Consider the following 14,249-nt stretch of genomic DNA (forward strand, 5'->3'; position numbering starts at 1 on the left):
AAAAGTTACTATTGTTATACATGAAAGATTAATTACACTGGCTAAGGAAAGAAAATTAACTATAATTGTGTGAACAATGAGAAAACTAAATAGGAGAAAGAAAAATAAAAAGGTAGAAAACGGTGGTGGGTAAGAGTGGAGATGGGGCAACCTGATTCTTCGTAGGACGTTTCACCTTTTTAGCAAGAACATGTGTGCGTGTTATTAGGAGTTCAGCTGCAGTGTCAAATTAGAGTGTCCTTAAAGCTTTATAAAATTCACAGACATATCAGACATCTACATACGAACCGACAAAGAATGTAACACGAACAATATATACGTTTATGATTAATGTATACATCTTTGCAACAACCAACAAAACTGCTGTATATATAGTGTATATACCCTTTTATCCCCTTTCTCCACGTAGACTTTCTCAAGTATAACGAACTTTCTCTTTCTCTGTTTTCTCATTCACATTCGAGCGCATAGAGTATTATAATTAGTATTATTCAAACTTCTCACTTAGTATGAACCTTCATGTTTTTTTCTACGTGATTCTGTTGATCTGATATGGGTTAATGAATATCAGAATCAGCTAAGCATATTATTATTTAAAAAATTAATTCAAGCGATGCTAATGCGGTGTGTGACGCTTGCTGCTTAAGTTGTTGAACATTTTCATGATGCCACACCTTGTTGCGGCGTTTTTGTCAATTAACTTTGAAATTTATGTGACGTGGAATGATGAAACCCAATGGTTGAGTATCGAAGTACCAAGACATATTGGCATAACATATATAACTATTCACTTAGAATTGTAAGTTGATATTTTTATATATAACCCGACACGTCTTTTTCAGCTTCTCAAAGAAGCTACGTAACACGAAACTTGGGCATTAAGCTTCAGCTCAGCTCGTATTTGTTTTTTTATGAAAACTTCAACGTCTGGATTTAGGGTTTTATGGCTTTTTGGTAATGTTGTTTTTTCCAGATATGAGGGCATGGTGACTTTGAGGTGTGAAAAATGTTCAGTTGCCTTTCAGTTACTGTAGATAAGGGTTGTTTGTTTGGAGAAAGAGGTAGTGAGAAAAAGAAGGAAAAAAACATACCAAAACGTGATATGTGCCATGGCATGGATACGAACGTAGAAGCACCACGTTGACATGCGATTTGCCCTAAGCTACACGTTTCCATTTTCTATATATATATATATATATATATATATATATATATATATATATATATATATATATATATATATATATAATGAACTCTCTCAATAAATTATATAAATACATTAACGTTATATTTTAAAGTATTATGTACTGTTTTCGTGTTCAAATTGGATTCACAAGATGAAATTTACTCGTACAGCTCCATGTAGCATTCATAAAAGACTCTGATTTGTATATGCTTCACGTTACCTTTTCATATTATCTATGTTACTTTAGATAAATACGCTTTTATGAAAGTTTAAGGAGTTAATTATCTCAATGCATGAAAGATTAAAGAGTAAAGCATGAATTGTATGGTTAAACAAAAGGTTATGTTTAAAGTTCATGCATTAGCAAGAGAATGATCATAAAAAAAGGCGTGTTCTTTGATTATACCAATCTTTTGTAAGCGAACCTTCTAGTTCAAATTAGAAAAAGGATAATAAATGAAGCAAATTAGAATCAAGAACATTAATCCTAAAACATGCTTTAAAGGAAGGAAGATGTATTTAAGAGAACCAAGCTCGTCCATCTTGAAATCTTAGGAGATGATTTATTGACCTACACATGTGACACCATCCTCTCACATAGAAAAAAGATTTTATATACCGATTAAAAAAACTTTTTATACCAGTTTTAAAATTGGTATAGAAGCATGGACAGTTCTAGAACTTGTATAAAACTAACACCTTTTATATAGGTTAAATGTAAAACATGTATAAAAAAACTATTTCAAACAATGAACCCATCATCGAATCACCTCGTGACACTAATGTTCAACGCATCACCATTGCCCAAACACCACTCCATTGTGAACCTGAACACTGAAGCAGCTTCTTTCCTTCATCACTTCGCGCCACCGTAGTTACCTAGCATAGATCGAAACAGAAAGAGGATGCACCACCCTTTCACATATATACACATCGCGAGTTCTCCCTTGCAAAAATCTCGTCGTTACCACGACAACTAAAGAACACAACCAAGCACCAACAATTAGTTGTGAGTTTATGTATACACAAATCTAAAAGTATTGTGTGGTCGAGTTGAGAAGCATGCAATTGGAAGGAAACTGAATAATAATATATATACATACAACAATTCTTTATGCATGTTTATTTCACTATTTACTTCCAATTTTATATTGTTAATTACTTGAAAGCCATATAACCAACATAGACGTGTTGATTCCACAAATTAATAAAAGAGCAATGGTTTCAGTTTTATTTGGTACATACCTGAATAAGAAATGTAAGATTACACATATGTACTTATATGACAATAAAGCTCCTTGATAAGTTTTTACATGTATGAAGGTTGTTAAAAAGTGTAATCTCATCCATCTTTTCAACACAAAAAGTTAGTAACAATTACACGAGTTGGGATTGTCAATTATTTCATTGTTTTTTTTTAAGGTATTGATGTCAATCACGATCTTCAAGAAGTTATTTTTAAGGGCTTATCAAATTTTGATAAATGGACTTTACTGATTTCAGAGGTTGATAAATTATATCCGGAAGTTTGATTGTAATAACCTAAATACAATTATGATACTTTACAAACTTTAACTTATAGTGTTAATGTCAACAGGGGAGCTTTAAGTATAGATATTATGTCATGAGACACGTTCAGAAAAGTATATCCACAAATATCGTTGATGTTAAGATATGTCAAATATTCTATTAACGGATATTAGGTAATCAAATATTGTGTTAGTTATAATTTAGATATTATTATATTTTGTGCAAATTTGTGCACTTGTCATTACTTTAATAGATGAAGAATTATAGGATCCTTATATGTATATACATGGTACACTACTCTTTAAAATAATACATCAGAATTATTCTTTAAACATCTTAATAGTTGACTCATGAAATTTGGTAACGTAAACATTTTATAAGTAACATCTCATTGTGTAGATACTTAATGATATGTCTCTAAAGGAGCAATATGTCATAAAAGATGTTCGGGAGCATTGGGTTGCATTTCTTTAAAATGTTTGTAGATGATTCGATGTATTCAATAATAGATTTTGAGTTTACGAACTATTTTATGTGTAACTATGTTAACTAAATATATTTAGGAACCTTGTTAGGTAAATATGACATTGAATGCAGGAATTATTTTGATGTTTTAATAATACAAATAATGTTGATTATTTTGCTCGTTATTGATTATTTATACTATTTTCTAATATTGAATTTTCTGCAACCTAGATATGGATAGTAACAAAAACAAATCAATAGGTATAAAAAATTGAGACTTCTTATACCTATTACTAGCACCAAGTATAAAAATAATATTTTTTTTAAATGTAAAATGAGTTTCTTTATACCTGTTCGAAAAAATATCAAGTGTAAAATCAGTATTTTTACCTTTTTTGGGGGCGGAACCGATATATATAAAAAGTTTGTTTCTATGCCGACTCTGAAACCGGTATAAAAGGTTGAAAAAATTTTATACCATATGTTTTTATACTTGCTCAAAAATCGATAAAAAAATCTTTTTTAATTGGTATAAAAAACTTTTTTGTATAGTGGTTATTTATCATTTTCTTAATAAAAAAATGTTGCACTATAAATTATCTTACTCCCTTATTTCTTTTAACTCTAATGTTTCCTTTATCTTTACTCCAATCACATGTGCAATCAAGGGAAATGACATCGGTTATTTTTGCTTATAGGCACCAGTTCTGCAACCGATGCATATATAGGCAAGGTAAAAACGGATAAGCTTTATGCCTCAGTTCTGAACCGAGTCAAAAAGGGGTAGGTTTTCGCCTCGGTTCCTTCTTAACCGAGGCAGTATCTTAGACTCTACTGCCTCGGTTGGGACCTTAACCGAGACAGTAGAGTATTTTTTATTTTATTTTTTTAACGTTCGGTTTTGCCAGCTTTTCTGCCTCTTGCGAGACCGATCGGTTGTTACCTGTGTCCACCTTTTCCGCCTCTCGTGAGACCGATTGGTTGTGACCTGCGTCCACCATCTAGGTTGCTTTTTCGCTTGCACTATCGAGAAGCTTGATAACAAGTGCCCATCAATCTTCAACACTTCATTCTCACATCGAACCACCACCCAAAAACCATGCCACCTTTACTGGACCACCACAGGCTACCACGCAAAGTCTTCTTCTCCAATTGGAGCAACCATCAACAACCCTCATGGACTAGAATAGCGCGAACGGATCCTCAAAAAGAAATTCCCCAAACTCAAAACCCTAAGATTCTCAATCTGAACTTTAACCCCAATATCGCAACAATACTAGGCCAACAAGAACAGCAGCACCAATGGCAGATGAAGAACGGTCCCAACCACGACAGTGGTGCACCTGGCAGTGGCGACGGCGGTAGTGGTGCAGGCTAGAGAGCAATGCAGGCAGCCTAAAAAGAAATGGAGGTGGATGCTTCGTTCACGAAATGCAGGCAGCGAGATGGAAGCACCGACGACACCAATGACGCGACAACAACGGAGGTGGCAGGAATGAACGTCGGTGGCGACGACCCACGGCAACGGAGCGACAAAGGTACAAGGCCAGTAGAACCGCGAGATATGAGCGAGTCCTCGCGAGGGAGGAGCGAAGGAGGCGGTCCGACAACGACCACGGAGGCGGGGCGAGAACGATGAAGGAGGCGCGACGAACGCGGAGGGGGAGGCGCGAGTAGTGGGCAGTGCTGGAGAATAGTGTTTGCTTAGAGGAAGAAGAAAGATCGCGTGAAGAAAACTGTTCGAAAAAGTGGAGGTGTAGTGCTAGAAATGCTCTACTACCTCGGTCGTTCGGTCAACCGATGCATAATAGTTTCAGTGAATGGCATTTTTATAAATAATTTAAACCTATACGCCTCAGTTAGGCGCTCAACTGAGGCTGTTCGGTCAACTACTGCCTCGGTTCTGCAAACAAACGAGGTCGTTCGGTCTGTTCAGTCTGTACGTTAGTAGTAGAGAGGTTGTTCGGTCTCTTCAATCTATACATTACAGTGGTAGCAGAGGGATTTGCAGGGATGACAGGACTAAAGGCCTCGGTTAGGCGCTCAACCGAGGTCGTTCGGTCAACTATTGCCTCGGTTCTGCAAACAAGCGAGGTCGTTTGGTCTGTACAGTCTGTACAATACTAAATGCCTCGATTAGGTGCTCAACCGAGACCGTTCGGTCAACTACTGCCTCGGTTTTACAATTAAGCAAGGTTGTTCGGTCCACCCAGAAAGGGTTATATGCCTCGGTCACTCAAACAATCAAGGCATTATTGTTTTTAGGCATCGGTTCATCAATAACCGAGACATATAAGATGGTTAAAATTGCGATATTACCACCGCGTTTTGATACGCTTCGGCATGTGCGAGTTAAAATACGCTTTTTTACTAGTGAATATGCTTAGTTTGAATTTTGAATTTTGAATCAAATGTATAGAATATTTGTTAACAAAAGTTTATATATATTAAGTAATTCATATGATTGCTACAACCATTATGAATTATCATAAGTTTTTATGTCCTTGAATTGTATTTTAGTTAGCAAATAACAAGTTCTGTGCATCGTATTATGTTCAACAAATATGATTATTATATTGATTATTTAAAAGTGACAATATTTTTCAACATGTTCAAACCATTTTGCAATTACAACATTGGTTTGTCTTTATTCCAAAAATATTTCCCTTCATAATTGTTCTTCTAACAGATTACACATAAAATTTGTCACTCCTAGAAGACTCAACAATATTTGTTTTGTTCATCCTTTTGGAATGATACTATGACTTTATATTGAGATATCTATTTTTCAACATGAGAAGACTATTTGTTCGTATGATCTAAGTTACCCCATCAATCCTTGAAAAGTTATGGTTCACAAAACTTAGTTTCTTCTATATCAATCAACATAGGATCAAATTATATATTCAGTCAAACTAATAAAAAAATTATCAACATCATTGTATTTTCATGGAAATTCATTTAATTCACCAATTTAGACAATTAATTTAAGTATTCATTCAAACTTTGATTTTTATTCATTCTTCCATTCTCAAAATCTCTTTTAAGAGACTGAAGTTTTATCGTTCTCAACTTTGAATCTTCTTTGAACTCTTGTTAAAGATTATCTCTCATGTTTTCTTGCTCTAATGATACTTAAAAATATTAATGTTCTGTTTGTGACCATCCTTCTTCACTTTCATTTACTTTTTGATTGAAAAAAAACACTAAAAAGATAATTTGTAAGCTCAAATTCGTCCATGCATGCATGCTCAGAAGCTATCAATAATCCAAAAGAAAAGATGTTGACCATATGTACGGTTTTATATGTGGTGTAAGAAAGGGTTTCCAAAGGACCAACAGCCATAGTATTTAATTTTTTTTTCTTATGTTACATACTTATCTTATCATCGTGAAATTTCCAATGTTTATTCTTTTATAAATAATAATAAAATAACACATACTTATATTTATTTGACATATATCATAAAAATAAAATAATCATTTAAATTTTTATATTTTAAAAAAATATAAAATAAGAAGAAGATAATTTTAAATAAATATAAAATATTTGTATATATGTGAAAATATTATTTCTCTTATTAGTACCCTTACTAATTAAGGGAATATTGATTTTACAGTAGGGAATTCGCTTTCATTGAGTGTCATTTTCCGAGAGAAAATATCAATTGGACCACGTTCGTATAACGACAACTAAGACGCAATTATTCAGTGTGAATGCAAGACTTTTAAGACTTTTGCTTCAAAAATACTATTAACTACAGTTCAATCATTTATCCAATTTAAAAATATTTACTTTCAGATATTTTATACTTTTAAATAAGTTTCTTTTAGCTATTTTCAATTAAAACGTTAAATAGAACAATCAACACGTCAGTCACTTTTTTAATTAAAAAGTAGTAAAATAAACCGTTCTAAAATGTAAAGTATCAAATAAAAAAAGTTAAAACTTAATGTAACAAAATTAAAAAAAAAAATACAATGGGACAAAGATTGTTTACTTATTCTGTTAATGGTTAGACAATAATAATAACCCTATTTATTATTGTTATTATTATGAAGTTTATTTGAGTTTTGTAGTAATTTTTTTCCCAGAAAATGTTTTTACCTGTAGCGATTCTCCCTTCCCTGCTTAGGTCCGAATATAAATTTTTAATATAGATTTTATGATATTAAATGTTTTTTCTTATAAATTTGTGGATTATATATTCAACTAGATTCACCAAATCCAATTCAATCTTCTTTTTTTCATTGGACGGACTTTTTGTTAAAGAATATACAATTTTAAAAGAGATATTTGAAATGTTCCAATCGGACACAAAATGTATTACGTAAAAAATTAACATAAAATATTAAATCTAACCTAACTAGAGATGGCTACATGGTGGGATGGAAACTGTTTTCACTGTTTCATTTTCATTCTCAAAATAAAAATTCATTCAAATACTTAATGAATATAAAATTTAATAAAAACTCATTCAAACACTTAATGAATATAATTTTTTTATTTCATCTTCATTCCTATCATGTAAGATTTAGTCACTAAGTGTTCGTATGTGTTTTTCTAAAATATTTCCATATCAATTAATTACTTTTTTATAAAAAAATAAAAATCATATTAAAGAAAATATTATATTATTTAATATTAAAATAACGTATTTTTATTTTTAAGTCATAAAAAATGGTTATTTTTATTAATAATTATTAATATAATTTGAAATATATTTGTAAATTTAAAAATGTTAATATATGTTTAGATAAAAAAAATTAGATTTTTATATTACTCAAATTATAATATACTTTTGAATTGGACAATTTAAACTACGCTTTTTAATTACAGATCGTATAATCTAAATAGATTTTCAAATTACAGAATTTAAAATATTTTTCAGAATTTAGACCTTTTTCCACGAGTGCACGAATAAAGTATGGGGTGCCTAAAGAATTTCCCTAGTTGAGTTTGAATAGGCTTGTAAATATTTGATAATTATACTAAATGTTTATACAAATTGGGCCTAATTGAGGCAATCTATTTTAGCACTTGCATTGTTTCTTCCTCTACCTACACGATGTATGCGAGAAAAATCTAAATTACTAATGGATTACAAACATTCATGCATATTTTGGAAATTTTTTTGGATTGAGTCATCTAGAATTTAAAAACATGTTTAAAATTACATAAAAAAAATATTTCAGATTATAAAATTTATAGTACATTCTCAAATCTAAAAATATATTTTAAATTACATAATTTAAAATTTTTGAAATATATTTTTGAATCGAAAATGTATTTCAAATTATGCACTCCAATATTATTTTCAAATGCACTTAAAAATAAATTATGTATACAAGTAATGCGGAATGAATTTCAATGCTAGAACAAAGAATCCTCACTCCAAAGGGGACCATAAATTACCATAAATGACGAAGCCATAGTCCAACTTTCTATTTCAATATGTGAACCTGCCATAGCTTCTGTACAAAGTCCCTCACTTATAGGCAAAACACTAGCGTCTCAAGTCAGTAAAACTTGTATTTTACAATAAATTTTTTTCATTTGATATTATTTTTTTTTTACTTTTTATTTTTTTCTTTTCTAAAAATAAAAATATTTACTTTTTATGACATTTTTTCTTATAACCTCTAATAAATAATGTAAATGTCTCGTTCTACCCTTAGTCTTATCTGAGATGATTTTTATAATAGGAGAATGAAAAATAATGTATGAATTGAGTATAGAAATGTTTAAAGTATATTTTCTCATCTTCTTACAAATAAGAAATGTATACCAATTTTATTTCTGATATGGGTAACGTGTCTCCTTGGGCATTGTCCAAAATTGAAGCTATAAAATTCAGTATTAGACTTGATCGTGAAGTATTTTACAGATCAGAAATGCACACTTCCATCTCCAAATTGTTCAAAATAGTAGCCACTTGTGCTATGGAAGGTCTACACTTTCTTGAATTACCAACACAAGCCGAAGCAACTTTGGCTAATCTAACTACATTCTTCATGTCAGAAGGAATTACCAACCTAGGATCCAAAACTTCACCAAAACCCAATGCCTTTATCAAAGGCAAACCCCACTCTACTATCATTCCTTCATTGCATCCTCTACCACTTATTAGCTCAAGCAATACAACTCCCAAACCATAAACATCACTTTCCTTGCTTCCACCACCCCCTCTTTCATTCCAATACTCATCATCCACATAACCTACTAGCTCTCTCTTTTCTCCTGCTGCCAAAAAGTTGAGACCATAATCACAAATCCTAGGACAAAAGTTGACATCAATTAAAACATTTGAAGACTTGACTCGCCCATGTACGATGTTTGGTGTTGCCACTTCATGCAAATACTGAAGCCCTCTCGCTGTTCCTGCTGCAATTCTGATCCTCTTGTTCCAATCCAAAAGTGATGCCCCATTAACGTTTTGTTGCAAACAGAACTCCAAGCTCATCATGCGCCCAAACTCCATCACTATAACTCTTTCACCCGGTGCTTCTGAGAATCCAATTATAGGAACTATGTTGGGATGTTGCACCGAAGAGAGCCATTTCAACACTGATGAGAATCCTAACCCTGCGTTGCTCAACACAAGCACGGGATGGATCCTTTTCACAGCCACAAGCTCTCCATTCTCTTGCACCCCAACATACACGGTTCCCAGAGGACCCTTTCCCACTACTCTCCTGTGGTTGAAGTTATCAGTGACAGCATCAATGTCCATCAGTGAGTACACTCTAGCACAGTGCTTCACAGCAACAGTTTCTTCACTCTCAACCGGTTTCTTCTTGCATGCAACAAAGAGGACAACACCGAGAATTATGAGGCACAAGGATAGAGTGATCATAACCAAATCATAAACAATGTACCCATGGTTCATCGTTTGAGATCTTTTTTTAACTTGGGGTGGTGCAATATGTTGCAGAAAAGATTAGTTTCTTTTGCTTGTGATGTTGGGCTTATTGAGTAGCCAAGAAGGGTAGAGAGGTGAAGGAAGAAGGTGGGATAAAGGGAGAGATCGGATGGCATGTCAAAGAGAAGTGTGGAAAATAGGTATTAATATATATGATTAGAAGTTGGTGAGAGATGAACGCGTTGAATAGAAGGTGTCAAAGCGAAAATAGTGGATTTGTTTGAAAAAAGGGTTGGATTGGTGAGAAAGTTGAGAGGTTTATAATTGGATTTAGTTGTGGATGTTCATCGTTTGCTGCCAAGCAGCCCTGCTTTAATTACTGAAAGGATACTTTAAAATGACATGACATAACAAGGGTTTTTTGTGTCTACTTCGTTGGGATAAGACTTATATTTCAGATTTCGGTTTCAATTTAATTCTCGTGAAGACCAAGTTAGCGAGTGAGGTCTTTGTAAGTATTGCTTGAGTCAATTTTAATTAATCTCAAGACACAGTTAACCTATATTTTATGTAGGAAAACTACATGATTCCTACAAGACTTGGGAAATTAAATTGTAATTTTAACACGATTGACAGTTTTGGGATTTGTATATTATTTTTTACAAGGGCGAGGTTTTGATGTCCATTTAAGAAAAGAAGTTTTGGTGTCATTGCACGTTAATCCAACCAAAATATATCATTTCTAATCATTTTAAATAATGTAGCACACTTTTAGTTGATAGAAAGATTAAAAAACATGTTAGATATATTAAATTATTATATATATTATATAAGTTTTTTATTTATATTTAAATTTAATTCATATCTCTTTTATTATAAATATAATATCATATATATTTAACTTAATAAAAATTAATTTCATACATAATTTTTACTTATTCACCACTCACTGTCGTTGTCATCACGTCAAATCATCGAAAGCTTCTCTTGCCACATTTTGTACATTCTTTACTACAACAAAGTAAGTAATTTTCGACATCAACCTAGATTTTTAAATTTGCGTGACCACCAAAGACATGACAATTCACACATGACCAAAATATAAACCAAACATCCCTTAATGTTTCCAAAGTTCGCACTATAAGAAAACATGTCATTACTTACAATAAAAATTTGTAGGTAATTCACATAATTTGTAGGTAATTATTACCTACATATTACCTACGAATAAAAATCTATACATAAAGTATCCTAGAGAATGTTATCTATACATAAATTCATATGTAATTACCTACGGTCAGTATACAACGGATATATATCCATAGATAATTACATATGGTTATATTCGTAAGTAATTACATATGAAGATATTTGTAGGTAAATTACATGAATACGAAAGGTTTTACCACTTCTTGAAAGCAACCTTGTATCTTCCAAAATTAAGAATCACATTCTTTACACATTGAGCTGGTACAAAAAGCAGGATACTTTTATGCCTGATTCCTCCCTGGTATAAGGATCAGCACAAAACAACTAAACAAGAAGAAAACAATTTCGACCATCCACTTTGTTACATTTTTTTATTAATAGAAACTCAATTTCCTCCCTGGTATAAGGATCAGCACAAAACAACTAAACAAGAAGAAAACAATTTCGACCATCCACTTTGTTACATTTTTTTATTAATAGAAACTCAATTTCCTGAGTTCTAACAAGAAACAAACTCGGTTTCCCAAGTCATAACCCAAAACAAGGTTAGTTTCCCAAGTTTTAACCTCGAAACAAGGTCGGTTTCCTGAGTTCTAACCCGAAACAAACTTAACTTTTCGAGTGCTTACCCGGAACAAGCTCGGTCTCTCTCACAAGCTCAATCTTTCTAAAGAGGAAAGAATCTATTATTTCCACTAATACAAAAATGAAAATAATAAAATAGGCGTATGAGTAGTCAAATTAAAGCTCTTTGAGTCTAGTTTTCAATAAAAAAATAATCAATTCATTTGGAGTTCCGTAGACAGAGTAAAGAGCAAAATAGTCATAAAAGGTCAAAGCTGAGCATACCAAATCGTGACTAAATTTCCGATTTTATTAATTTTATTGCAACTAGCCCTTCTTTCCAAAAATTACGACTTTGGTGTAAAAAGAAAGATCATTGAGTCTAGTTTTCAACAAAGCAAGAATCAACTCATTTGGAGTTCAGTAGAGAGAGTAATAAGCAAAACAATTAATAAAGGTCAAAGTTGAAAATACCAGAGCATGATTAAATTCTCGATTTCAATAATTTTACTGTAGCTAGCCCTGCTGTCCAAAATTTAAGAGTTTGGTGTCCAAAGAAAGATCTTTGAGTCTAGTTTCCAGCAAAGCAGGAATCAACACATTTGGAGTTATGTATAAAGAGTTATGATCAAAATAGTAAGCAAAGGTCAGTTTTGACAGCATCCTATTTTACAAGAGTACTTAGGTTTTAATTCAAAAGATGAGGTTTTCTCTTCCTTCTAGTGGAAGAAATGATGAATGGGTATGAGACTAAAAGCTAAGAGAAGGGAGGAGAGGTGTTTTAAGGTGAATGAGTTTGATTTTTAAGTAAGGTGTGATGTTGATCTTGAAAACAAAATAGTAGAGAAAAGTAGAAAAATAAGTTAAGAAGAGGATTAGTTGTTTGTAGGTACTGGTATAAAAGTGAGAATGAATTTATGTAAGTCGTGGTGAAAAGAAAGAAGAATGTTTTTGAGTTAGGATTGATAAATGAGAACAGAAGTAAGTGAAGAAGTGTGCATGTGAGTCAAATGAATTTTGAAAAGAAGGGAAATTAAGTGTTGTGAATATATGATAATTGAAATAGAAAAGAAAATGTGAAAGATGATAAAGACGGGTAGAGTTAGTAATTTTAAAAAACTAGAACTTGTGGACCCGCGTGGGCCCACGTTGATGAGAATTAGTTAGTTTTATATATGTTATTGAAAACATGTACGAGTTTGGACTGAGTATAGTTATCTTGTGTGACACACTTTTGGTTGAGTTATACATGTTATTGAGAACATGTATAGGTTCTTGATTTAACACAGTTATTTTGTTAATCCTATTTTTGTTTGGTATTATACATGTTATTGAGAACATGGATGAGTCGTGATTGAGCACGGTTGTCGTGTCTGGAATTGTTGGTTAATTTATTTAACCTACTTTCGGTTAGTTTATACATGTTATTGAGAACATGTATGCGTTTGTGATTGAGCAAGGTTATTTCGTTAGGCTTACTATTGTTGCTTGGTATTGTACATGTTATTGAGAACAATGTATGAGTCGTGATTGAGCACGATTATCTTATCTGGTCTACTCTTAGTTGAATTATACGTGTTATTGAGAACATGTATAAGTTCGTGATTGAGTATAGTTAATTAAGTTGTTGGTGTAGTATACGTAGACTAAGTTAATTGTTAATAGTTTCTTCGAACGCGAGAGTATTTTGTTACGGTTATAGTTTTGAGTTTTCAAGAGAACAAAGATTCGAGTGTCACTTCCTTCTGCGTGAGGAGGTGGATGGCTCGTGCTGATTATAGTGCACTGATGCATGTAGTATCAGTGGTTTTACTCGTTAGTCCTTGAGGAGTCAGGAAAGATAGGTCTAAAGTTACGACGAAGGACGACTCGAATCGCTGCTATTGAGAGTAGGTTGTGATAACGAAACGTAAGAAAGATTGGTCCACTAAAGGGCATTTGATATGTGTGTGAAGAGTTTATGTTGTGTTATATAAGTGATCTTTTGACTAGTTAGTTTGGGTGTAAATTTTATTTTATGCCATGTTATATTATAAGATATTTTCTGGTAGCTCACCCTTGAATATTGTGGCTGAGGTTTCTTCCTGCGATGATCGTACTTGTACGAAAGTAATTGGTGTGCAGATGATGTTGGTTTGGAGTAGCTCGACGAGAGAGAAACAGGAATAATTGTGTGGATTTTTTTGTATGTGAAAGTACAATGTATACTATTTATACTTCAAAGTTTTATTTTTTTATGCAACCTCCTACTGGGGCATTACAGTATTCAACCGTAGCATATGCATTGTTTACTCGTAGTTGACATGTTATCCATATTTTAATTTTTAATTTTTCTCAAATGGAATAAAAAATGTTAAAAACCTTCATGGTCTTACAGTTGCTTTTTCTTCTTCTTCAAAATGAAATCATTAAGTGTTTCCTCCATATTTATT

At 32.4% G+C, this 14,249-nt stretch overlaps 1 protein-coding gene across 1 annotated transcript; it reads right to left on the reverse strand.

Moving 5' to 3' along the window:
• Positions 1-8,911: 8,911 nt before the first annotated feature.
• LOC124822348 (serine/threonine-protein kinase-like protein ACR4) lies at positions 8,912-10,229 on the reverse strand. Its single transcript, XM_047294343.2, has one exon. The coding sequence runs from the start codon at positions 10,069-10,071 to the stop codon at positions 9,064-9,066; it is 1,008 nt and encodes a 335-aa protein (XP_047150299.1). The 5' UTR covers positions 10,072-10,229; the 3' UTR covers positions 8,912-9,063.
• Positions 10,230-14,249: the final 4,020 nt, after the last annotated feature.

The sequence above is a fragment of the Vigna umbellata genome, chromosome 1 (genome assembly GCF_029865625.1).
Source record: "Vigna umbellata cultivar VRB3 chromosome 1, Vumbellata_1.0, whole genome shotgun sequence".
Classification (NCBI taxonomy): Eukaryota; Viridiplantae; Streptophyta; class Magnoliopsida; order Fabales; family Fabaceae; genus Vigna; species Vigna umbellata.